Genomic DNA, 26125 nt, shown 5'->3' with positions numbered 1-26125 from the left:
GAAACCTGTTCCTCTCCCCTCCGCGTCCCCCCCCCCCCCCGTCCTCCCCGTCCCCCTTTACTTGCTGTTCCCTGAGACGGGCTCTCTTTCTCTCACCATTGAGACAGATTTTTTTTTCCCCTTCACAATTCAAATCTGATTAGTTAGTTACAATTTCCTGACTTCCTTCTAAGAGGTTTTTAGATGTGCCCTCCTGTCTTTACTTGACGCGCCTTCTCTACTGCTGACATCTGATTTGCCTTCTAGGACTCAGACACGATTGCCTCTGGTCTTACCTACCACGAATTCAATTCTGTGTTTTGTCTCCCAGGCAATTGTTTTTGTAAGTTAATCCCTGCTATATCACCTTCCTGATTTAAAAAAACAACAACAAAAACAAAAACAAAAATCCTATGCCCTAGGTCAACATGCAAATTCTTAGTGATTGACAGGCACCTCCCAATTGGCCCCATCTACCCTTCAGCCTCCTGTCCTGCAATGGCTCTCCATCGGACCAACATTCTAGATGGCATGTGGGCTGACTAAGTATATCTGCTTCCTGTTCCCAGCATCTGGCTCCTTTGCTTACCCAGAGAAAGCCATCCTCCTCTGTCACCTTTCTCTAACCATTGTGGAGTCTACATTCATATCTCTTTCTTGGGAAACTATTCTCAGATACCTCAAATTAAGGGTGTCTTCTCCAGATTTCCTAAAGGTCCCCAGGTGACCCTGCTGCTGTATGGTTTCCATATTGTATGACTGGTTCACTTCCTTATTTTCTGGAAAGCAAGACTCCATGCTATGTTCTTTATTTTTCAGCCCTAATGCCTACCTTTAATAAATACTTGCTGGATGAATGAGCAAAGCTGAGGTTTAAATTACAAAGTAGAAATGAAATAAATGTACCACCTCTTTACTTGAAAAACTCACTCGTGTGTCTAATTTCTGTGTCTTTAGGAGATGGTGTCAGGCCATGAGGGTGGGAAAGGGACCTCTGGACCATAGAGCCAGTTCTATGACATTTGTGCTTTTGAGATACTTTCTGGAACTGGGGAAGAACAAAGCAGGACTTAACTTTGTTTTTTTTTTAATATTTGACAATATTTATCTTAATTAATAAATACAAATTGTAATCTGGGTATGGTGGTTCATTCCTATAATCCCAGCACTTGGGAGGCTGAAGCAGAAGGATTATAAATTCAAGGCCAAATCTGGGCTACAAAGTGAGTAGCAGACTACCGAGGGCTACAGAGCAAGACCCTGTTTTGAAAAATAAAACAAACAAATTAAATTTGCACACACGGGTACGCACACACACATGTGTGTGCATGCAGTTTTATATTAAAAATATTTTACCTGCTTTCACTTGTAATTTTTCTAAGCTTAATTACTTTACGATCATCTACCCCTCACTCCATAAAAACTAATAATTGCTACCAAATAAATAAAAGATGAGAAAACCAAAAATAAATGTGGAAACTAGAAGAAACTATTAATGGAGATCAAAGTGGGCTGTGTATCTAAATTAATTTCACTGACTGGTGTGGGGGACGGGTTAATAAAGATGTTAATAGAAACTCCCCAGGAGCTTTCTGCAGCATCCCTGAAGTGATACCAATAATGAGTCCAATCGGAGCTCATAGACCCTGTGAATGCCTGTGGCTTCATTAGCAAGAGCAAGGGAGTGCTGCTGGGGTCCCAAGGAACAGACTGCATTCAACAGTACATTCCAGAAGCCAAGCACAGCTCCAGAAATCAAGGCTGGGTGGAAAGACATCATTATCAGGAAATGGGCTCAGAAGAGTATCATTAGCTTGTCCCCTGTGCAGGGTATTGTTTAATATTTACAGCTTGATGATGAATGCATATGGAATACTGTCATAAGGACCACCTTGGGCTCCAAGGAATCTGGGTATTCTGGGTCAACTGCTTCCTGGCTAGGTGGCCCTAGGGCAGATATTGCTTCTTAAAGCCACAGCTCTCATTTATTAAGTATGGATGCTAACATTGTCCCTATTTGATAAGGTGGCTGTGAATCCAAGTAAGATGATTCCATTTCACAACTATTAGTTAATATTATGAGCCAGTTAAGGGACATGCATAAAAGTTTACCAGAAGGACTAGAAGTAGTTGGTTTGTAGAAGAATTTTCTAGAGGCCTTTCTTTTATGACATATTTGAGCGAAATAATCAGTGAAGATGCCAATACAGCTGATTTAGTTGGCCTACTACATTCTGTGGTGGGTGGGTAACAGGGGTTCTCCTAGTGAAAGGCTCTCTGGGCACAGGGTGGGTGGGTATATGATGTCAATTTAGATGTGGAGAGCAAATAGGTACAGCCTTAGCAGGGACTCAGACCCACTTAGGTAGTTGCTTAAAACTGAATATCAACTTTCATGATGTGGGAATCCAGACAATATACAGGCCCACAGAAGCCAAACAAAAGTCAGACATGGACTCTTCCATTCCGCCGACCAACCCAGGAACTAGAGCCCTCACCCAGTGGCTGATGGAAGCAGAGACAGACATCCACAGATATACACTGAGCCGAAATCAGGAATTTAGTTGAAGAGAGGGAAGAATGAAGAATGAAGGGGTCTGTACCAGGTTGGAGAAACCCACAGGAACAGTTGACCTGAACAAGGGAGAGCACATGGACCCCAGATGCTGTCGGGGAGGCCAGTACAAGACTGATCCAGACCCCTGAACATGGATGTCAATAAGGAGGCCTCTGCACTCCAGGGAGCCTCTGGTGGTGGATTAGTATTTTTCCCTGGTGCAAGAAGGGACTTTGAGAGCCCATCCCACGTGAAGGGTTACACTCTGGCCCTGGACACATGGGGAAGGGCCCAGGACCAGCACAGGAAGATTTGGTGGACTTTGCAGAGCCCCTGTTGAGGGCCCTACCCTGCCTGGGGAGTGGTGGGTGGATGGGGTGGGGGTAGGCTGGGGGTGGGGGAGGAGGGTTGGGGGTGAGGGGAGGGAGAGAGAGAAGGAACTTGAAACAAGCTTGTTCCCTAACTAGAACTAATAAATAAATTTAAAAAAAAAAGTCAGACATGGTACCACAAGGCATGCCTGACATCCTGAAGGAGGCCCAGGTTTCTAAGAAACAGAGGCAGTGTGTTCTTACACACCTGTCATGAGGTTTGTACCATGGTCAGTCACTGAGCAGCTGAACTTGAACACTATGACAAAGAAAACGGGGTGGGGGCGGGGGACACTTTGATCGAGCTTTTCTGAAAAGCTTGGCTCTGTGGCAGACACAGTTCAATAATTTCTCAACACCATGCTGCAAAAGGGGACAGGGACACAGCATGATAAACAGAAAGAGGGCAAAGTTTGGATGTTGCTTCCATCTCTCCAATCAGGAAATGCCCCTCTGTGAGCCTGGGAGAGAATGTCCTCAGCTATAGGGTAGCACTACCTCCTCCAACAATGATCTAGGCCAGCAGTAGTAGAGATTAGCAGTTATGTACCATACATATAATATAGAATGCATGATATATATTATATATGCATATAGACATGTATATTGCCTGGCACACAAGGAACATATTTTAAATGATAGGATAGCTCTCATTTTGTGGATCAAAGAACTGGAAATAAATAACTCCCTCAAGATCTCCCAGACAATAAATGGAGGAAGTTGGGTTTTCAATTCAGAAGGGAGCCCCTTCCCCTCTGAGTTCAGCCACTGATGAACTCTCACAGCAAGTAACTCATGGGTTAGAGCTGACGCCAAAGCAGAGGCAATGTTAGGCAGGGTCACAGCAATTTGCTCTGAGTTCTTTGAGGCTAATGCACAATAGCTCTTTATCATCCCATTCGGGGCAAGGATCATTTTCAGTCCAATCTTTGTCTCCTACATGACCCCCACAGTGGTAGCAAATGCAGCTTAGCACACACACACACACACACACACACACACACACACACACACACACACACACACACAAATACAATCTGCTTAGTCCATATAATGTCACCTGTATGTACGATCAGCCCTGAGAGCATATACATACAGGGAACATCTTCAAGTGGTTTTAAAGTCAGAAGGAGAATTCAGAGGCTCCACCACTTGACTAGGTTTCTGCGGTCAGTAGTCCGCCCCAGTTATTTCTTGCTTCCACCTAGCGGTCAAAAGTTGCAAAAGCAAGCATATCGAAACCAACAGAGCATAAGGCCGTCTAGCCTCTCTCTGGTCGATAGGGCATTCGGGTGCATGGAGGCTTTTTGTGTGTGCTGCTGTCTTGCCTTTTGACTTCTACTGAGTTCCTCCAGTGGAAAAAAAAAAAAACTCCGCGAATGAGGTGTTCTTTCCTGAAACTGAAAATCAGCTTAATCCCGGATGCTTCCCCGTGGCTGAGCTCATGAGGCAAATCAGGCGTGCTTTTCAGCAGATATTTCTTTAAAAGTCCCAAGGCCTCAGTGGACGCGCTGCACCCTTCTCTATGGGAACCGGCATCAAAGGGACAGGAGTAAAGTGCTTTGCGCGCACATCGGGAACTAATTGCCAATTTGGCAAATGCATTGACTAATGTCACGCACTGTTATTTCTAAATCCTCTCCTGTCCTTGACCCCCAGTATCTAGATGTAAACTTGGAACCATTAGTGGAGAAGGATAAAGTCTTCTGGTGCCTCAAATGGAATTGAGAGGGATTTAAACTCGGCGCTTTTGAGTGTGGTGAAATGAACCCAGCAGTACATTAATGCTAGGATTTGAGCTCACACAGCACGAGAGCTTTCAAAAACCGTGTTTAAGGAAGCAAACAGAGCCCCGACAGACCTTTTCAGGGGAGCAAAAGGAGTTGGATGGAACAATCAACAGCACATTAAAAACCACAACTGGGCTGCGATCATGTGGGCCGAAGAAAAAGTTCCTCTTTATCACAAGATCTTTGCATCTAATGAGACGGTGCCTGGACAGCCTCCAGAGGAGCAAGTCTCGGTTTACTTTAACAGAGACACGTCTAAATATTTAGTTGATTTCCTGAAAAGCCCTAGGAGATTTTGTAGCAAACAGATCTCCAAGGTAAGATCTTGTTGCCATTGGAAAATAAGGACAAAGGGACTCGGGGAAAAAAAATCAGAAAATACTGTGATCAAAATCACAAATGCTTACATTTCTTTTTCTCAAAGAATGGGTTATATTTTAATACCCTCCATACTTAGGACTAACACCATGCTGGTTGTTACTTTGTCTTAACCAAGCCTGTTTCACTTCTTCTATAGTTTGATTCCTATCTGGATGGGAAGCCCACACTGTGTGGGTGGGCAGAGTCTCTGTTTAGTTGGCCCCAGAATGCCTGAGGTTGGGAGCAACTCTGAGTGCAATTTCTTGTGAATGAGATGAGGAGGTACAAAGGCTTTGGAAAAAAAAAAAAAAGTCTACAGGCGTCTGCGGTTCAAATTCACACTACTGTCTGTATTAGCAGATCTCAGCCAAGATGAACATCTGGTTTGCTCTCCGCCTCTGGGATCCCCTGTGCCACAAACCCACTACATCCCAGGTAGTCCATCAGTTGGGGCTTTAACCTCTTCAGGCCTTGTGGTAGAAGAATCCTCTTTAGGATTCTATCATTGCTTCAGGATGCTTTAGGAAGGGTCACCAAAATCTCTCCCCTCCCCCACCACAGGAGGCCAGCCACCTCAGCCCCCGTCAGTTTGATTAATGTGTCTTGGCTAATTGTGTGAAAGATAGCAGTCCTTTAGCAAGTGTGACCACTTTATTGTTCAGCCAATCACATACACCTCAGTTAGCATGTGAAAGGGGGGTGCCTTGCAGGAGGAGGCGGCTGAGTCAAAGGCTGAGAGTTTTAGGGGGGCACAGAGCAACACCCAACCCTTTGAGGGGAAGTTACTATGCTCTACTAACCCTGTGAACCTCGTAGTCAAAGACCTTTTTCTCCTCCCTCCTTTTTCAAGATCTTTTTTCCCATGGTACAAGCAGGCAAGGCACTGGCTACTCAGTAGATGGAGTTCACGTTCCAGGGTTTTTAATATTTCACTTTTATATTTCTGTTAGAGGGTGATCCCGCTGAGAGTCTGGGAATCCAGGCTCGTCAGAACCCCCTCGCTGACACTTGGATATACAGCTCTGAAAGCCATCCCAGGAGGAAAGATTAAACAAAAAAAAAAAGGGGGCCTATTTTTCAAAGCCTACTCCTCAATCTGCCCACATCAAAATAAGACAACTGGCCCTTTGAAGTGGAGGATTGAGAGTTCTCAGCCCAGCTTGCTTAAAGTGGGGGAAGACAGGAAGGAAGGAAGGAGCGAAGGAGGCAGTCTTGAACACGATACACCCATCTCACCTTGCAGATTTAATCAGGTACAAGGGGCTACAACCCGCCACAGTCCAAAACCCTGCTCACCAGAACTGCAAGAAAGCTGGTACTCATTGGAGTCAGCACTGGGTGATTTTTAACACCCCCATCAGAGTCATCATGGTTCCTCAAGACAGAGTCCAGACAAGGCTCATCGATGGCAGCGAGTGTTCATCCAAGCTCAGAGCTGCCAAGCACCTTCGATTGTGCTGGGTAAAGAGTATATTAGGAATTTAACTCAGCAGTGCAGGATTTTCTATATGGGCAAATGACTGGAATGAATAGTTCTCAAAAAAAGGACACGTGAACAGCCAAGGAGCACACGAAAAACAGTCACCAGTAATCCTCAGAGAAATGAGCATCAAAACCAAGAGTTTCAACCAATGTCAGTTAGAAAGACACTATCAACAAGACAGAAAGTAATCTGGGTGTTGAGGCACATGCCAGTTGGGAGGCAGAGGTAGAAGGGTCACCGTCAGTACGAGCCTGGCATAGGCTATGGAGTGAATTCCAGATCAGCCAGAGCTACATAACAAGATCCTGTCCTCAAAAACTAAAAAAGCAACACAAACAACACACACACACACACACAATGGTGGTGGTAATGATGATGGTGGTGGTGGTGATGGTGGTGGTGATGATGATGGTAGTGATGATAAATGCTGGTGAGGATATGGAAAAGGAGAAACTCTCACTGTTGTCACTGTTGGTAGGAACGTAAATGAGTACAGCTGATATGGAAAACAGAGTAGATATTTATTTAAAAGAAAACCTGGAATAAAAACCCTATGATCCTGCAGTCTTACTACTGGGCATATATCCAAAGGAACTGAAGCCAGTATGTCATGTACACAGTTATACTTAATGTTCATTCACTGCAGCATTATGTATGCTAGCCAAGGCATAGACCAAGGCAGGTGGTAACTGAAATAAATATGGAAGCAGGAGATGTGTTGTACACATGTGACAGAATACAATGTGTCCGAAAAAACAATAGGATTCCGATTTTCCGTCCTCGTTTCTAGTAACATGGATGAAACCGGAGGACACTATGTTAACTGAACTAAGCTGACAGGAAGACAAATCTCCTATTTTCTCACTTCTATACAAAATGTTGATTTCATAGGAAGGAAAGAGTAAAGTGGCAGATAACCAGAGTCTGGGAAGCAGGCAGGGCAGGGGAGGACGGAGAGGGAGTGGTGAATAGGATCAGGGGTGCAGTTGGATAGAAGGGGTAATTCGAAATGTTCTGGCACCCACCTCCTCCTCAGTGCTTCACAGATTATTGTTTTGTTTTGTTTTTCCGAGACAGGGTTTCTCTGTATTGTTTTGGAGGCTGTCCTGGAACTTGCTCTGTAGACCAGGCTGGCCTCGTACTCACAGAGATCCGCCTGTCTCTGCCTCCCAAATGCTGGGATTAAAGGAGTGTGCCACCAATGCCCAGTGCTTCACAGATTATTGCAGATCAACTCTGTGGAAGCAGCGGCAGGTCAGGAATGGGGGTAGAAGGGTATGCCTCAAGACAGACTTGCTGATTTATAAGACTTGCTCCTGGGACAGGAATCTTGGGGATCCCTTTAAAACGTGGTCCTTTTTGATTGAGTTACTAATATAGTGCCAACACCATGCCTAAGATACTCTAGACCCTTAAGATATGCAAAGGCAGGACTGGAAATCCTGGCTGTGGTTCAGGATACAACTTCCTTTCCTGTGCTCAGCCTGATCCACAACCACAGGCTTCCCAAAGCCATAGGAAAAGCCCTCCATAAACAAGCCCTTCAGCAACAGTGAGAATCCACACCCATGCTCTGAAGTCTCACAAACACATCTATCCAGGGACTATAACGCCTTGCACGGGTCTAGCAGATTCTCAAAACAGCTTTACTTCTCTGAGTTAAACTGACATAGACAATCACGCAAAAGCATAAGCCCTATTGATATTGGGACTGGATAATTTTCTTCATAAATAAAATTGTGCATTACTTTGACATGGTGATAAAATGAACAATGTGGCGTATTTCTCTCTGTTTTCTCAGAATTCAGTTATCTTCTTAGTATGAAATCTGGCAGGAAGAGTTTGGCCATGTTTGGTGGTCAGCTTTGATGACCACCTGTCATAGGGATATCTCTCTCATTATTGCCTGGACCAACTTGAAACCCAAGCAAGTATTTGAAGTCTGGAGTAGCTGCCTGTGCTCATGACAGCAACTTGTATGCATATGCACCTAAATGCTTTCTGATTCTCAACTTCTGCCAGTATCTGTGTTAGGGAGCAGAGGCAGGTAAGGCAGTCCATTTTCACCCAGGCAAAGAGGAGTGCACAGGGAGGGGGTAGAGGCTAGATAGGAAACGATGAGAACTAGATTTTCCTGGAAACCATGGCAACTAGAGCTAGGAGCTAATGCAGACTGAACCATGATCTCCATAAACAGCCTTTTCTTTCTTATCTCCACCTCACACCAAAGGGAAGGCACTTTCCTACACCTCAACTTCTCAACTTCAGAGTGTTAAACTCTTGAAAAATAGTTAGAAATAGTAAAACAGTTCTAAATGACTCTAAGGCCATTAAGTAAGGAATATGATTGTTCACAAAGAGGTTGAAAGGACTTGAAAGGATTTTACAGTTAGTCTTTAGCTTTCCATGGAATTTCATTAGCTCTGATTAGTTCAAAAGGACTGATGGCTTAGTCCTTTATGATGCATAGCTTTTTGAGTAAAACCTCTCATGTCTTTTGTCTATCTCTCTCTCTCTCTCTCTCTCTCTCTCTCTCTCTCTCTCTCTCTCTCTCTCTCTCTCTCTCTCTCTCTCACACACACACACACACACACACACACAGAGTTGGTCTTTTAGTCTTAAGTTTCTCATGCTTTAGCCTCCCAAGTGCTGGGATTATGGGCTGATACCACCACACCCTGATTTTTGTTTTCTTCCTTAATCACTTTTGAAGTCTCCCAGCAATTTCTTGCTCTCATGAAACTCTTCCAGTAAAAACTCACACCAAATTCTACAATGACAATTTGGAGAAATTTGGGGTTTAGTAATGGGACAATGTAAGAAAATAAAGACTATATAATCTAGCTTGGAACACTTTCATTCCAGTCCTGTCCTCATCTGTGCACCCCTCCCCTCCTTAACCCTCCCAGTGAGGGGTTAGCATCGCCATGGCCTTGACTCACTTCTCTGGCTTCCAGGGCTTTTGAAACAGTCCATCTTCATCATTGGCTCATTGGATGTCTCCTCACTTCTCTCTGGATACAGTGAAGTGACTTCTTAGTTATCTGACCACTTCTCAAAGAATCTCCCCTTGGACAATACTTCTAATGTGTCCTTATCTATCCCCAGCAGTTACTTGTGAAGGACCACACGTTACAGAAATAACTGGTTGTTAGGAGGACAGACAATTCTCTGGAGGCATATTACCTGCTTATCCTAGGTCTCGCATGCCTCTAGCTCCCTCTGTTGCTTTAGCTTTCCTTTTAAATGAGGCTCAACCATGTGACAAATAACCTCAGTGATGGTCATGGGCTCAACAGTGAGAACAGTTCCTTGCTTATGCGACTCAAAGTGTGCTGTCCCTTTGAGCTGTGGTGTACTTGGAAATCAATGAAGACAGCCATGGCAACAATCTTTTCTAATTATTTTTCACCCTGCTACCAGAGTTTTATAACACTGGAGTACTGATTTAACCTTACTATCTTTTTAATAAAAGAATTAAGCTGGGCATGGTGGTATAAGCCTGAAATTCCAGCACGTGGGACATAGAGGCTAGCCTGGTCTACACAAGAAGTTCCAAGCCAACTAAGGCTATCCAGTGAAACCCTGTTCTAAATAAATAAATAGAGAAATCAGAGACTTCACTGGAAAATATACAACTCTAGTAGTCTTTGTTGGGTCTGATGCCAGATAGACACCCCATGTGGCCAATACTCTCCTGGCATTGCTGGTTCTCAGAATGTAGTATGTTTATCTCAATATTACCTGGATTGTAGTTAGGCAGCTTGGAGACTCCAGGCCAGGTGTCCTCTGTAGGGACTCCCAGTACCTACACCAAGCCAGAGAAAGAGAAAGGAAGGTAAGAAGAAGCCAGATGGATGGAGCAGGCACAGAGACACAAAGGACACAGCAGGGAGGAATGAAGAATTCGGTGACGTCACATGGAACCAGCTGATGTCCAGGAGGAAGAACTGGTAGCAGTTCCAACATCTTTAGGTTTATTGTGCAGAGCATCATATCCCCACAGTCCTGAGAATGTGTCTCCACTAACTCACTCTGCACAATCGCCAGGATATGAAGCAGCAGGAGTGACTGTCCATCACGTCCCATCACAGTCCTATGAGCTGATTGGCCCGAGAGGCTGCGGGCCTGGATTACGCCTCAGCATTGGTGTTCATCTGTTTCTGGATGTGCTTGAATTAACAAGGATTCAAATTACCGACCTTTAGGCTGTGGGATATTGGCTAAAAAACGAGCCCTCTCCAACCTTTGCCTTTTCTACTAAATTCGTCCCATTTCCTTGTTCTCCATGTCCAGCAGTTTAGAATATAATTTGGTTTCCCACTGGTAGATTATAATGGTAACGTCATGTGAAAAAGAGCTGGAATATGCTTTAAAATTTTTTTTAATTAAAAAAATTTCTCCCATGTGTTAAGACATGTGTATGGGGCGGGGAGAACAACTGTGCGGAGTTGGTTCTCTCCTTCCATTTTCATGTGAGCTCTGGGCATCAAATTCAGGTCTCCAGGTTTGTGTAGTAAGCCTTACCCCCGAACCATCTTGTCAGTCCTGACCTATGCATAAGGTGTCCAAATTTAAGTTCTTGTTTTTAATGAAGATGAAGTGTTGAAAACGAAGGTCTTCTGGAGTATGAAGCCAAACAGAATTTGGATAGAGCTGTTACTGCAATCCTCTCTAGATATCATCTTCCCATTCTTTGAAGATGACCATAGATCCCATAGTCGGTGTGGGGGGGAGTATGAAGAGCATGACTTTTGTGATACACTACTAGTTTGCTTTGCATCGCTTCAGTGTAAGTCCTCTTTGTAGTGTATCTTACTATTATGTTTCTGTGGTACTCGGGCTATACACACTGGCCCAGTTTTTATGACAGGAAGCTAATTGTCTGGTTGAATATAATTAATGAGGAAGGCAGGACCTTCACTCCACTGGTGTGGTGACATGTGTAGGGTGATGCATATGTTAAATGGCTCACTGGTGGAGAGGTATGCATGTGGGGTCTATCGGGCTTGCCTTTACACAAAGGACGCTAAAAGTCATGCCACCCAGTAAAAGCTTCCAGCTTTGATCCATTCTCTAAACAAACCGAAAAGTGACTGAGAGGATTATAGGCTCTTCGTATCAACCAACCCAAGCCTGAGGGAACTCTGAGGAACCTGGATTCCATTTTGAAAAACCAACAAGGGCGATTCTTCTTTTGTGGGTGAAGCCAGGAAGAGGGGAAGCTCATTGTTCTTCCTCAGCCTCCTGTCATCTGTATTTGTACAGATGCAAGTGGAGACAGGAGGGTGTGACTCATGGGTGCCCAGTCGTCTTCTGTTGGTTGGCAAAGCACAATGGAAAGAAGACAAAGTCAGGGAGGAGGAAACAATACAGGAAATGAATGGCAACCACATCCATATTTGCTGGAAGGTGAAAGTTACCAGACTCTTTGGTTTCTTTGTATTACGCTTAACTGAGGCCAGATGGATACCAAATTTTCTGGAAAATTTTATTAAACTGAGATGTTAGAACTTTAAACAAAAATTTGATTATTCATTTAGTGAAAATTCATTTAGTAAGATACAACTTCAGAGACTTTGCAATCGGTTTGATTTTCTAACTTATTTCACAGGAAATAAAAGCAAAAATAGATGAATATGACTACATAAAACTAAAAGCTTCTAGAAAAAGAGACAATGGAATGGAGAAAAATCTACAGAATGATAGAAAACATTTGCAAACTATATGTTTGATTAGGGGTTGATATCTAATATGTACAAGGAACTCGAAGAACTCAATAGCCAGTAAACAAATCAACTAATTTAAAAAATGGGTAAAAACTCCAATAGACATTTCTCAAAGGAAGACACACAAATGGGCAAAAGGCATAAAAATGTTCAACATTACTAATAATCAGAGAAATGCAAGGTAGGACAGCAATAACTATGGTTAGAACCATGAAAATAACACTGTGTGTCTGTTGGGATGGCTATTGAAAAAAATAAAAAGACCAATAAGTGCTGAGGATACTCAGCTAGTAGAGTGCACGAGACCCTGGGCTCAATCCCCTTCCTTCATAAACCAGGGATGGTGGCATACACCTGTACTCCCAGCACTTGGGAGGATCAGGAGTTCAAGACCGTGAGTACATGACATCTTATCTCAACACCCTGCTCCCACCAATGACAAAAGAAGGGTGTTGGTTAGGGTCTGGAGAAAAGGTAACTTTGGCTCTTTGTTGGTGAGAAGACCAATTAATATAACCATGATGGAAATTGGCAGAGACTCCTGAAAATGGTATCTAATCCACCCTCCTGCATATGTATTTGGAAAAAAAAGAAATTAGCATGTCAAAGAGATGGCTTATATTTACTGCAGCAGGAGTATAACACATATATACCATAGAATACCTTCAGGACAAAAAAAGGTACATGTGTAAGGTGATGCATTTGTTAAATGGCTCGGTTTGGCCAGTCTATAATGTATATGTATAAAACGTCATATTGGGGCTAAGGAGTGGCTCAGTGGTAGAGAGCTTGCCTAGCATTTGGGAAGTCTTAAGGATCTGATGACCTGAGTTTGATGCCTGGGACCAACAATGAGGAAGCTGAGAATGGCTTCCTAAAAGCTTTCCTCTGATCTCAATACACCTGCTGTGGCACCAACACCCACACTCATGAACACATACACAAACACAGTAAATAAATAAATACAGTAGTTTAAAAGATAAAGCACTTGAACTCAAAGTTATACAGTCCTTTCATATCTGTTTGGTCCTCATACCCTCAATAGACTTTCTTCTTGCCCTAAATGCATACCCATTACAACCATATTTTGCATAAGGAGACCAAACTGAGATACAATTATTACTGTTATTTTGCATTTACCATTTATCACACACCTCTCTAAAGAAAAAAGAAAACCTCAGCTGCTTGAGAGGTAGTGCTATTAAAAAGCAACAAAGTTGGGCCCTGGAGATGACTCGGCAGATAAAAGAGCTTGCCACCAAGTTCGATGACCTGAGTCTGGTCCCTGGGAACCCACCTGGTAGAAGGAGAGAGCTGACTCCCTCAAGTTGTCCTCTGATCCCCACATGCATGCCATGGTAGTTCACCCTCCCCTACCCAAAAATACATGCAAAAAACCAAGCCAAAACAACAACTACAAAACACAACAAGGTTACCGAACGTAGCAACATTATCTAGTTTCCCTCAGAATATGGAACTATAGATACAATAGGTGATCTGCTTAAATTAAATGAATCTGGCCACAACACATAGCTAAACAATACAGAGCTGTCTTCCTGGGACTGGATCAAAGTCAACAGTGAGCCATGCAGCTATGCAGACTCCAGAAATAACTAATTTAAATGGGAAACCCAACGAACAGAGGAGAATGTTTTGATTTAAAACTATAGGAACTGGGGCTAGGGAGATGACTCAGAACACTTGTTGCTCTTCAGAGGCCCTGAGTTCAGTTCCTAGCATCAACACCAGGAAGCTCACAACTACATCTAACTCCAGTTCTGGGACATCTGACACTGTCTTCTGGCCCCCATGGGCACACACACACACACACACACACACACACACACACACACACACACACACACACACACACGCGCACAGGACAAATGTTTTTTAAAATGATAGGAATGCCTGACAGTGGTGACACCTACCTTTAATCCCAGCACTGGGGAGGTAGAGGCAGGTGGATCTTTGTGAGTTTGAGGCTATCGTGGTTTACAGGACAGGCTGGACTACATACAGAGAAACCCTGTCTCGGAAAACAAAATAATAACAATGACAATAATTAACAAAAATGATGATGATGACAGAAGCTACAATGTTCTCTTTGAATTTTGTTTGCTGGAGCCATAACTTCCCGGAGTCAGAGCACAGAGCACACTGTAAGACAGTAAGACTCAGAGTTTAGAGGTAGACATTTTCTCCATTACACCCAAGGCTAGAGCTGTGCCCAGAACTCATGAGATCTGACTCCAGGTCAGTTTTGTTTTTGATATGCTTATTTGATTTAAATTTGTAATCAGTTGTAAAATATGTCAAAATAAAGCCTCTGGTTTCCTTTAGTGTGCTGAAGATGAAGATAGGCATGACTATGGTTTTCTGGGCAGGGTATGTTGGGAGAGTTATTAAGACACACTTGTTTTGGCTGCAGCACTCGGTTTTTGGTGCCTTATGTCCTAACTCAAGCAGAGTATCTTCCACTGACTGCTTTACAGAAATATCATTCACGTGATAGTAGCAGTCACCAAGGACCAAGAACTAGGAAGCCAGGGAAACATCTAGTCCACTCTTGTTCCTATTTCTGAGCACTGTGCTAAATGCAAAGAATTGCAAAGTGATTATTTTTGAAGTGTGTGGTTGTTTAAATAGCACCAAATGTTTTTTAAAACTCAGTTTGTATACAGTTCTTCAGACAGTACTAGCACCTATGGATATACTTACATTCTTTTCAAATATGATATTTTTCAAGCATTATACCAGCATGCCTCACTTCAGCATTACAGTTTATATTAGCTATCTCTATACACATCCTCTTAGAGTAGACTCAGTTTACGTTTGCTCACACATGTTTTACTGAGACGTCATTCATCACTCTATTCTGAGTGAAAAACACATTTTTTCATATTCCCTTTTTTTCTGTCACTTGTTACTTCTCTTAGTCTCTATAGAATATTTACATATGGTTAATGTCCAATAAATATTAGCTGACTAGGTTAAAAAATAAACCTTCAAATGTGTAAAGGGCCATTGCAGGGTGAAGACTGGCAATACTAATTGTTCTTTCTTGGTTATGGACAAGGAGCAACAGCACTGAAGTGAAGGAACACCACAATGGCAGCTGAGTGACTGAAACATCTCTATTAACAGTATATGAAAGAAGAAAGCAGTATATATTCACACACACACACACACACACACACAGAGAGAGAGAGAGAGAGAGAGAGAGAGAGAGAGAGAGAGAGAGAGAGAGAGAGAGAGAGAAAGAGACAGACAGACAGACAGACAGATAGACAGACAGAGACACAGAGACACAGAGACACAGAGACACAGAGACACAGAGAGAGAAAGAAAAGACAACCCATAGAAGTCAGTTTTCTCCTTCCACCATGCGGGTTCCAGAGATTGAACTCAGGCTGTCAGGCTTGATGGCAGGGGCTTTTACCTGTTGAGCCATCTCTCCACCCCTACAAATATTTTCCAAGCACTTACAGTGTACTGGTTTCCCTATTTATTTCATCTTACATAATTCCCATAACAAGGTTACAAAATCATATGATTAAACTCATTTTATAAAACTAAAGCTTAAGAGGTGCTGTGTGAACTTTGTCCATATTCATAACTAGTAAGTGGCAAGAAAAGCCATGCATTAACTGTTTCCAGCTTAGATGATGTTACAGTAGCCAATGACATGATCCAATGTAGCTTTTATCTCTCCCCCTAAGAAAAAGTCTTTTGGCTGGGTGGTGGTGGCACACATCTTTAATTCCAACACTTTGGAAGTAGAGGGAGGTGGATCTCTGTGAGTTCAAGGCCAGCCTGGACTACAGAGCTAGTTCCAGGACAACCAGGGCTACACAGAGAAACTCTGTCTCGAAAATAAAAAAAAACAAATAACAACGAGAGAGAGAGAGAGAGAGAGAGAGAGAGAGAGAGAGAGAGAGAGAGGGAGAAGGAGAAGGAGAGAGAAAGAAAAAGTCTTTTGGCTTGAAAAAAATTTGTTTGTGAATGAATCCTCCCTATTTTGTCCCATGTTCCCCATAATATCCTCCAGGTGGCCAAAATGAAGTTTAATATTAGTGATTAATTTGTATACATTGTATTTGTGTTTCATAGCACATTTTTATCTTCATCAGAAGACAAGGAGCTGGATCAAGTCTAGCAACTGACAAAAAGCCCAGTGTGAAGTACTTTGATGCACATACAATATGAATGAACCTTGAAAACATTATACTAAGTGAAATAAGCCAGACCCAGAAAGACTAATGCTATATGACTCCAGTGATATGTTATTCACAAATCCACAGAGACAGAAAGTAGATGAGAGGTTCTCAGGGGCTGAGTTAGGCAGGCTGGATGGGGCTGTGCTTCTGACTGCAAAGCTTTGGCTTAGGATGATTTGAAGGTGCTGGAAATGATCGCAGAGATGCTGGCCCAACAGCGCCAATGGCCTGACTGTAGCGAACTGTACACTTAATTGCTAAAATGGTAACATTTCCCATCTCATTTTACTTCCATTGTTCCATAGTGCTTACTGGGTGCTATGTGATTTTCTTAAAATCCATTTTTATATTGTGTGTGTTGGGGTGGCACTTGTGTGGAAGTCAGAGAAAAATTTGTGGGAGTTTTCTCCTTCCATGGTGTGGGTTGGAGATGAATTTTGGCTTCTCAGGCTTGGCAACAACTGCCCTTACCCAGGAAGCTGTCTTGCAGACCCATGTGATGTTTAGCATCTGGGTACTGTGCAATGTTGGTATCAGGGTACAATCACCTAACTGGTCATTTCTTTTGTTGTTGTTTGAGTTTTTTGTTTGTTTGTTTGTTTTCTTAAGGCAGGGTTTCTCTGTGTAGCCCTAGCTGTCCTGGAACTTGCTCTGTAGACCAGGTTGATCTTGAACTCAGAGATCCACCTGCCTCTGCCTCCCAAGTGCTGGGATTAAAGGAGTGAACCATCACTGCTTGGCTAACATTGGCTATTTCCTTGTGATTAAAAACAATTAATATCCGTTCTTCCCTTTAAAAATATATATACAACATCATGGTTACCTATAATCTATTAGGCAAAAGATGACTAGACTTGATTTATCAAACCTGCTGGTAACTTAGTACACATTGATCAACCTGGCAAATTTTAGGAATACTTTACCAAAATAGGAAAAATCATAAAAAAAAACAAGGGTAAATAAACAGTACGGCTATATCACTGGTTACAAAGCTAAGAAAAGTAAAGCACATTGGAGTGCAAATGAAGCAGAAAAAATAATAAGGAAAGAAATGGAAGCATACACACATGCCCATATTCAGACACATATGCACACACATTCATATGGACACGCATGCGCACACACATTTATATACACACGAACACATACATTTGTACACATGTGCACATACAAACATCCATACACACATATGCACACACTATACACACCCATGCTCACACACATTCATACACATATGTGTATCTTAGGCACCATGCTCCGGTGCAGGAGTACGACAAATCCCATGCTTCCCTTACACTATCGTGGGAAGTGTGGTTTATGAGGTTCTAGGAAAATTTGGTGTCCTATCTCCTGTTGGTGAAGGATCAGGCCAAGTCTTCATAGAATTAAAGTGGAGGCTAACAGCGCAGGGATGGCCAGATAGTACTGGCAGAAAACGCTGCTGGGAACTGAGAAAATACTACTACTAATAGGAAGCGGGAGACCCAAATGTCTTTAGTGGGGTGACTTATAGGCTGGCACGGGATGGCAGGAGCTTCCACAACACTCATCTGGAAGGGACTCATTTCTGTGGCAAGCGCCACAATTTCTATCGCCCTAAGTACATTTCAGTAACTTGAGCAGATGGATCTCTTCATTCGCTTTCAAGGCAAATTTGGCTCCAAGTTTGTGATGGAGGTATTTCTTTTTTTCTTATGAGGAATTTTTGTCTTACCTCCCAGATCTTCTCCAGCTGTTCCAGGATGTTGGAAACCCCAGGAAACAAAGGTTGACCCTGGAACATTTCAATAAAGATGCAGCCTGCGCCCCTAGCAAAGGAAACAAGATATTTACAAGGAGTCCATGCATATAAAACCTAACATCTACAATGTCTCCTTCTGAGAAATACTTGGGATACTGTTAAATAGGGGCCACATGTTATTGAAAACTCAGAGCCAGGAAAGTTCATAAGTGAGGACAGTAAAAGTAAAGAGATCTGGAGCAAGGGCAGCAACAGTCAGAAGTAGTTAGAAACCTTAAGTCACCCAAGTTCACCAGCTCCCCATTCTGTGGGGTGGGAAAGCCCCGAATCCCCAATTTAAATCATTAAACCTAAGATGCTATCAGCATAAGATGCTAGTGTATGTGCCATTAAGAGAGAAAAGCACGTTGCTTCATAACTACATACAATTACTCTGTGTCAATTAAAACCTAAAAAATGCTTTTGAAGACTGCATCCCAGGGTATGCTGGTGCACACCTATACTCCCAGTCTTTGGGAAGCTTAAACAGGAGGAAAAAACATTGCAACCCTTACACTGTCTCCTCCCCCCCCTCTCACACACACACACACACACACACACACACACACACACACACACACACACACGTACATACTCATGCTTTGCAAATCCTATTATGATATGGCCAAATTTTATTTTCTCCTTCCTGAAAGTGTAGTTATAGATTCAATTAAGCATAGGTTACTTTCTAATATACCATACTTGTACATGCAAAGATATGGGCCATTAAATGAAATAAACTGGTTTAGGTGCTCCTAAAATGTCTGCACAGTCAGCATTTGATTCGGACTCTCTGATGTACTAACCCATGGCTTCTATATTAAGAGGCTGATGATGTGGCAAGTCTTAAAATAAGCCATAAAGGAACCAAGAGTCATCGGTGCTGGGCTCCTAAGTGACTCTATAATTACATAGCTAGCTTACTTTTGACTCCTGCTAGAAGAATGTTCCTAAACATGTCTGATTCACTCTCCCAACCATTTGGCTCCTAGAGGGTTAAAAATGAAGCAAACCTTCTTGTTTGCAAGTTTCCCTTCACTCACTGACATTTACTCTGTAAGTTTTTAGTTTTTAAAGGTTTTTTGTGTGTATGTATGAGAACCTGCATGTATGTATGTATACCATCGTGTGGCTGGTACCCATGGAAGCAAGAGGTAGTGCATTAGGTCTCCTGGAACTGGAGTTACACACAGTTGTGAGCTGCCATGTGGGTTCTGGGAATGGAACCCAGGTCCTCTGGAAGAGCACTATGTACTCTTAACCTCTGAGCATTTCTTCAGCCCCTCCCTTATTTCTTCTGCCACTCATGTGACATAATAAGGAAGGCATTTTAAGTAAAACATTTTATTATAAATGATCATAGTATTAAATATGTATTATAAGGTTCATTTGAATTACAGTCTTAAGTATTATTCATACTTAAGTCTTTACTTTTTCTGTAGACTATAGACATACTCTGTTTAATCTGCTTTTTAATGATTGTGTAGGGGAAAGCATATTTCTTGACAATTAAATTTAAAACTCATTCTTGTCTTGTGTTTTGTCTGAGGATAGGAGATGTGTAAAGAGAAAGCGTTCAATGTAACCCTATCTGATATTAAATAGACGAAAGCTATTTTTATGGCCTGTTGCTTTGTTTGGGCTTAATACCCTGGCTCACTCTTAGGATTCTGTAGGAACATAGATTAGACTGAGCTCAGCAGGAGATTTTTCTCTCTACCCCTCCAGAAACATGTTATTTTTATTCTAATTTTTAAAAAATCAGAATAATTTTTCTAAATCAGTTCCTGCTGTACAGTTATTTTTTTTTAATGGGATCAAACATTTTGATCAGACAAATGAAGCCTGTGCATGTGGTGAAGAATACCTTGGAGTGGGTTTTTAGAATTATTGTCATGTTAAAGCTTCTCATTAATTTATGTTTAAATATCCATGTTCTTGAGTAAGTGTGGTGACGCATGCCTGCAATTCCAGCACTAGGAAGGCTGAGACTGGAGAATGACTGCAAGTTCAAGTCTAGCCGGAGCTATATAACGGTTCCACGCCAGCCTAGGATACAGAGTAAGATCCTGTCTCAAAATAAAAATGAAAAGAAAAAAAAAGATTTATTCATATTCTTTTTGTTTCTTGCCTTTTGAGACAACAGATGTAAAAGAACAGCACACAGAGGAGAATACACATAACGGGAGCCTAGAGTTTAGGTAAAGCCATTGCTGGTCAAGTAGGGGATGGGGCAAGAGAAGTATAGTTGGCTTGTGTCACCAAGTGGCCTCCACATGCCCACCCTTGATGGGACACCTATATCAAACTTCCCCTCACCCTAAGGCTCAGGAAATGTCCGGGAAAAGGAGGCAAAGAGAATGTAAGATAGAGGATGAGTTCAAGTGCTGCATGGTGCTGTCTCCTGGACATGAAATGTCAGTTGTACTCACACACTCCAGCAGCTGTGGCTACCTGCACAGGACCTGCAGGCTGCATGAGAGGATGAGGAGGGGGGAGGGACACGTTGGGGGGCTTCTGGGGGAGTGGGAGTTGAAAAAAACCCACAAACACAAACAAAACAACTCTCAACTCCTCCCCCCAAATCTAACACCACTACAACAAAATAACCCAATATAGTTATTTCTAGGTGTAAACCTACAGTTCACCTAATTTTTTCACCCTCCCAAGAATGCTTTCATTGCCTAAAACTAAGTGTCTCTTTTTCTTCTTATGGTGCCAGGAGCCAAACCTGGGCCTCTCAAATGTCAAGTTAGTACACACCACTGAGCCACTTCCTCCGCCAGCACTGCTTTTCATACTTGGGACTGTGGGAAGTCAAGAAAGAAGTCTTTTTGTTAGACAATCTTCTATACAAGGATGATGTACAAAGTTACATAAAGTGTACTTTGGCAAGACCCAGAACATTTGTGCTATTATGTAAGCACTTCAAAATACCACAAGGGCTTAGAGTTAAAGAGATAAAATGCTGGGGTTTAAAGTTCTCCATTTGCAAGTCAAGGTAGCTTGAAACCCTTATCTAACAAATCTAGAGTCTAAGGATACTCATGTACATATTATAGATAGAATATGTATATACACAAGTATGTTTTTATACATGCTTTACAAACACAAGACAACAAAATCCTGAATCAATTATGTTTCAGTACCTGGAAGATCCATTAAGGACCATCAATACTTGAATAAATATTTAATTATTTTATCTAATGCTTATTTTAAAACAGAGGCTATGGCTTAAATACTTCCATGACTATTGTACTCAATGAGTTTAAGCTAAACGTTTTAAAGCTGAAGGTATATCTGTGTCTAACAGTTGCTCTGAAAACAATCCAGTCCTGTCATCCTGTTACACAGTTTATTTTTCAGATCTGTATTAGCTATCATTTGCTTTTCGAGTTAAGAACATTTATCTTAAAAGCCTGATGTTGCCTTTTATTCCAGCACTTGGGAGGTGGAGTCAGACAGATCTCTGAGTTTGAGGCCAATCTGGTTTGCATAGTGAGTTCCAGGACAGCTAGGGCTACACAGAGAAACTCTGTCCCAAGAGGCAAAAAACAAACAAAGAAATTTTTAAAAAGGAAGAAAGAAAGAAAGAAAGAAAGAAAGAAAGAAAGAAAGAAAGAAAGAAAGAGAAAAGAAGGGAAGGGAGAGAAACAAAGAAAGAAAGAAAGAAAGAAAGAAAGAAAGAAAGAAAGAAAGAAAGAAAGAAAGAAAGACAAAATACCCAGGGTCTTGAAACTATCAGCTGTTGCGCCTAACCAGATTTACTCCACATTCAGGTCCCACTAAGGGCCCAGCTCCTACTTCCTTCTGTTCTCTGGTTTTGTTTTCAGTCATCATTTTCAGTCATCATTCTTGTGTCTCCTCTTACCCAGGCTCTTTCTGTCCTGTGGGTTTTCAGGCTGTGGAGATTCTGGGGACTGGAGTTGGGTGGGAGGAGGCAGCCCTTGTGACAGAGGTGTCACAATGAGAAACAAAGAGCAGGTGGCCTTAAACAGTGTACCCTTCTAGAAGGGCGAGTTGGCAAGAGTCAGTTTATGGCTCCAAAATGTGGCTCTTTAGGCGAGTTAGAACAAACAGTTCAACGTTTTCTGCATTTTCTGGCTATCTTCCGAATTTTTTCTCTCTCTATTCTAAGCATGAACAAATTCTTCCAGAAGAGAGAGAGATTCCTCAAATTCCTTAGGCAATCCCCTGGGGTAGAAAACCATCTCAAGGAGTTTTTAGCTTTTCAGAGATGCAAGGAGCATAGCATATAAAAATTCTGTTGGGAGAAATGAATCCATATTTCATTTTTTACTGTTGAAGTTAATTCAGAGTGACATGATATACGGCAATCACACGACATTTCCAGTTACTTTCCTTGGGCCACATTTTATATTTGAAAGTTTGCTGCAGGAAACCCGGTAGTGGAGAACAAGGCAGGGACGGCTTTCTATAATTGGAAAGCCAGCAGAAGTCTGCACCAAAGAGAGGACCTTGTGATTCAAAATCAAGCCATCCTTAAAACTCAGGGTGCTAGGAGCTGGAGAGACGCCTCAGTGTTTAGAGCACTGCCTGCTCTTACAGGACCAGAGTTCTATTCCCAGCACCCACATGGGGCAACTCATTACCACTAATAACTCCAGCTCCAGGGGATCCAAAATCCTCTTCTGGCTTCCATGGGTGTGCACATATGTCACACACACATAAAAGTAAATCTTAATAAAAACCTTTGTGTGGTTGGTAGACTAGGATAAACCCCGAAAACATTATGCTAAATGAAAGAAGGCAGACATGGAAGGGCAAGTATTCTATGATTCCAGCACCAGTTACATGAAGTACTTTTAACAGCTAAATTCACAGATGTGCAATATTGTGCCCAGACTCTGAACCCCCAAACCACCAAGAGACCAGATCTGATGCAAAAGCAAAGAGTCTTTTAAATTATGAGGTCTCCTGTCCTAGCCCTCCACAGCAGTGGAGCAGGAAAGACCTTGAGCCACAGTGGGGTAGGGCATTTATTGGGGGTAGAGCAAGAGGGGGGTGTCTGGTGGCCTGCAAATTGCATAGGAACAGCCTCAGGATTGGTGCACCACCGGGCTGGGGGAACATGATCTAAGCTGATTGGTTAACTACAGCACCTGGAAAATTGCCACATTTAATGGTGGTTGCTGTGGTTACTATATTCCATACTTATCAGTAAAGAACATCCAGAGCCTGCTAGCCTGGGCTCTGACAAGTTCTTTACCTTATGGTGTGTGTGTGTGTGTGTGTGTGTGTGTGTGTGTGTGTTTCTATAATTAGAGCAAGGTTAGTCAAGGTTGGGGACACAGCACATCCGGCTGAGTCAGGGGCCTGCATTTTGCTGGGTCTTTTCTGCAGCCTATTATGGTTGCCAAAGCAGGGGGCTGGGTGAGGGCCTGGGACCTTCATGCAGAAAATGAAACAGTGGTTCCCAGGGGCTGATGGGAAAGTTAGTGGGAATTTACTGTTTAGTGAGTACAGTTTCAATATGGGATAATGAAAGGTTTTAGAGATGGACAGAGATGATGGTCACACGATACAAATGTACCTAATGAGTTGTTATGTAAAATGGTTAAACACTCTGTTTTATGTTATGTACATTTTAATATAGCTTTGCCCTCAAAAGCAAACAAGCAAAAAAGAATCACAGAATAAAGTCTGTAATGATTCTAAACATCTTTTCTCCCTAAGTCCCTAACGAGGACCGACAAGGACCTTTTAAGTTCTGAAAGGGTTACGTGGAGAAAGACAAGCAGGAGAAAGTGTTGGGACACTAGAGAACACTGACTGAGAAAGTTTGTCACAATCCACTGTTTTGTTTGAACCTCCAGCTGGCTTCTGCAGCTCCTGCAGGTCTGAGAAGACCATTCCTGTCTATCCCATCCCCACCCACTTAGAATCTCTGAACAAAGGGAAGGCACCAAAAAGCCCAGTTGTGCATTGTGGGCCACAGCAGCTCCTCCCCTGAAGTTGCCAGCAGCCCAAGTCCCCGCTTAAAGCATTCAGCTTTTCACCACACTTGGGCATAAATCCAGCTTGTGGCAGACACATCATCACCCCTCACCAACAACCTTGCTTTATAGTTCCTGAGTGTGGCTTCTCCGGCCTTGATCTATGGGACTAGAGGACCCACTCAAGAGCTGCTTTGCTCAAATAAACCTGTTCTATTTTTTTCAGTTCAGCATCATCTGGCGTACTGTATCGGTAGAGAAACCTAATGTCAGGGTACAGAAACCTATTATCCATCAGAGCCCAGTGCTTTTGCCCTAGACCCTCTACTGACAGTGTGGCCACCAGTGCTCCCAAAAGAGCTGCTGATTGTGTCCTTACAGCATTGGATGACTGTCATCTGCTCCCAACAAAGGCACTCAGTCCAATGCTGGGGGCAGCATCCAGCCCCTAGCAGAATAGAATCCCCCACTTCTCTTCCTTTCCGCCCACTCCTTCGCTTATCACCCAGAAAAGGAAAACGAGAGGAAAGTGGATCATAGTGTAAACCCCCAGTTTTTAGCAATGACTTGAAAGTGAACAGGCAGTAAACTCAGGGGTGACACCTGCCGTCCTATTTATGTTTTACCTTTTTAGTTTTACTGGGCAACAAGTGGGGTGATTTTAATTTATAATTTAATATTTATCTTTAGTGTGGGCATGTGTGCCATGGAGCACGTGTGGAGGTCAGAGAACGACTCTGTGGAGTTGGTTCTCTCCTCTCCCCTTTATGTGGCTGCTGGATATCAGGCTTATATGGCAAGTGCCTTTGCCTACTGAGACATCTCACTGGCTGGATAGTATTCTGTTTTACTCAGTTTCTCCCAAGATCCAATCTAGGGCCACGGACTGCTTGTAGATGAGCTGTCTCTTTAATCTGGAATAGTTCTCTCATTGTCTTGGCTTTCTAAGACTCTGATTCCAGATCTGAGTATGCAGTACTGGTAGACTGCTTGCCTACCATGTATGTATAAGGCGTGTGCAGGGTTTGAGTGCCAGCACCTTCACAAGAAAAATAATTGAAACAAAACTTTGATTTTTCCAAAGATTACAGACCAATTGCTTTAGTAGATTGTTTCTTGAATTGGGATTATCTGATACTTGCTTATGGTAGGAGGTGGATAGACTTTGCTTTTCCAGGAATAACTCATAAATGACATTGTGTTCTTAGTATATCTTAGTAGGAAACCCATGTCAGTCTTTCCATTATTCATTATAGTCCCTTTAATTGCTGCTGTTAAGGTGTGGTCTGCCAAGTTTCTCTGCCATAAAGTTACTGCTTTCTCTCTGTAATTGATATGCAATCTGTGGGGCTATGCTTTGTGGCATATAAATGTCTCCTTCCTCAGCAGACATTCCCCTTTTAAGCACCAGTGAATCTTCTTCCAACTGAGTGATACTGTATTGGTTGCAAAATAGTGATTTGCCAAGTATATCAGGTTTTTTTTGTTTGTTTGTTTTGTTTTTGCTTGTTTCTTCTGTCATTAGTTGGCATTCTACTGTGGGGGTGGGGTGGGTGGGATTTCTCTTCCCAGCCCTCTGGCTAGCTAGCCAGCTGTCTCCAGTATGGTCTCTTAACTCACTAGGCTATAATTAATTTCTCTCATAATTTACTTTGATGCTAAAAGTGTCCCAGATTTGACCAGAGGAAGCATCTCCAGACGGCTTCCCATGTCCTTTTGACATGTCTCCATTTATTTTGTGTCATTTTGTAAGAAAATATTTTTGCCCAACAAGATGTTCCAAGTCCCTTTTAGACTCCCTTGCTCCCACCTTAAAATCAGATAATTCCTCCAAGAGCTGTAGTTCCTTTTAGTAGAGAGTGATATAAAGAATTCAAGATCTAGATGGAAGACCAACAC

General features: G+C 42.5%; 1 protein-coding gene across 2 annotated transcripts in view; it reads right to left on the bottom strand.

The window, feature by feature from the left end:
- Cdk15 (cyclin dependent kinase 15) overlaps positions 1 to 26125 on the bottom strand; it is a 99422-nt gene that overhangs the window by 30985 nt on the left and 42312 nt on the right. For both annotated transcript variants that reach the window (XM_027396989.2, XM_027396990.2), the window contains exons 9-10: positions 18204 to 18297; positions 10285 to 10348 (exon numbers count right to left, since the gene is read on the bottom strand). In XM_027396989.2, coding sequence (XP_027252790.1) covers positions 10285 to 10348; positions 18204 to 18297 — 158 coding nt within the window. The remainder of the gene's footprint in view (positions 1 to 10284; positions 10349 to 18203; positions 18298 to 26125) is intronic.

Source organism: Cricetulus griseus, chromosome 2 (assembly GCF_003668045.3).
Source record: "Cricetulus griseus strain 17A/GY chromosome 2, alternate assembly CriGri-PICRH-1.0, whole genome shotgun sequence".
NCBI classification, from domain to species: domain Eukaryota; kingdom Metazoa; phylum Chordata; class Mammalia; order Rodentia; family Cricetidae; genus Cricetulus; species Cricetulus griseus.
The sequence above is the reverse complement of the archived record's forward strand: the minus strand, read 5'-3'. Positions and strand labels throughout refer to the sequence as shown.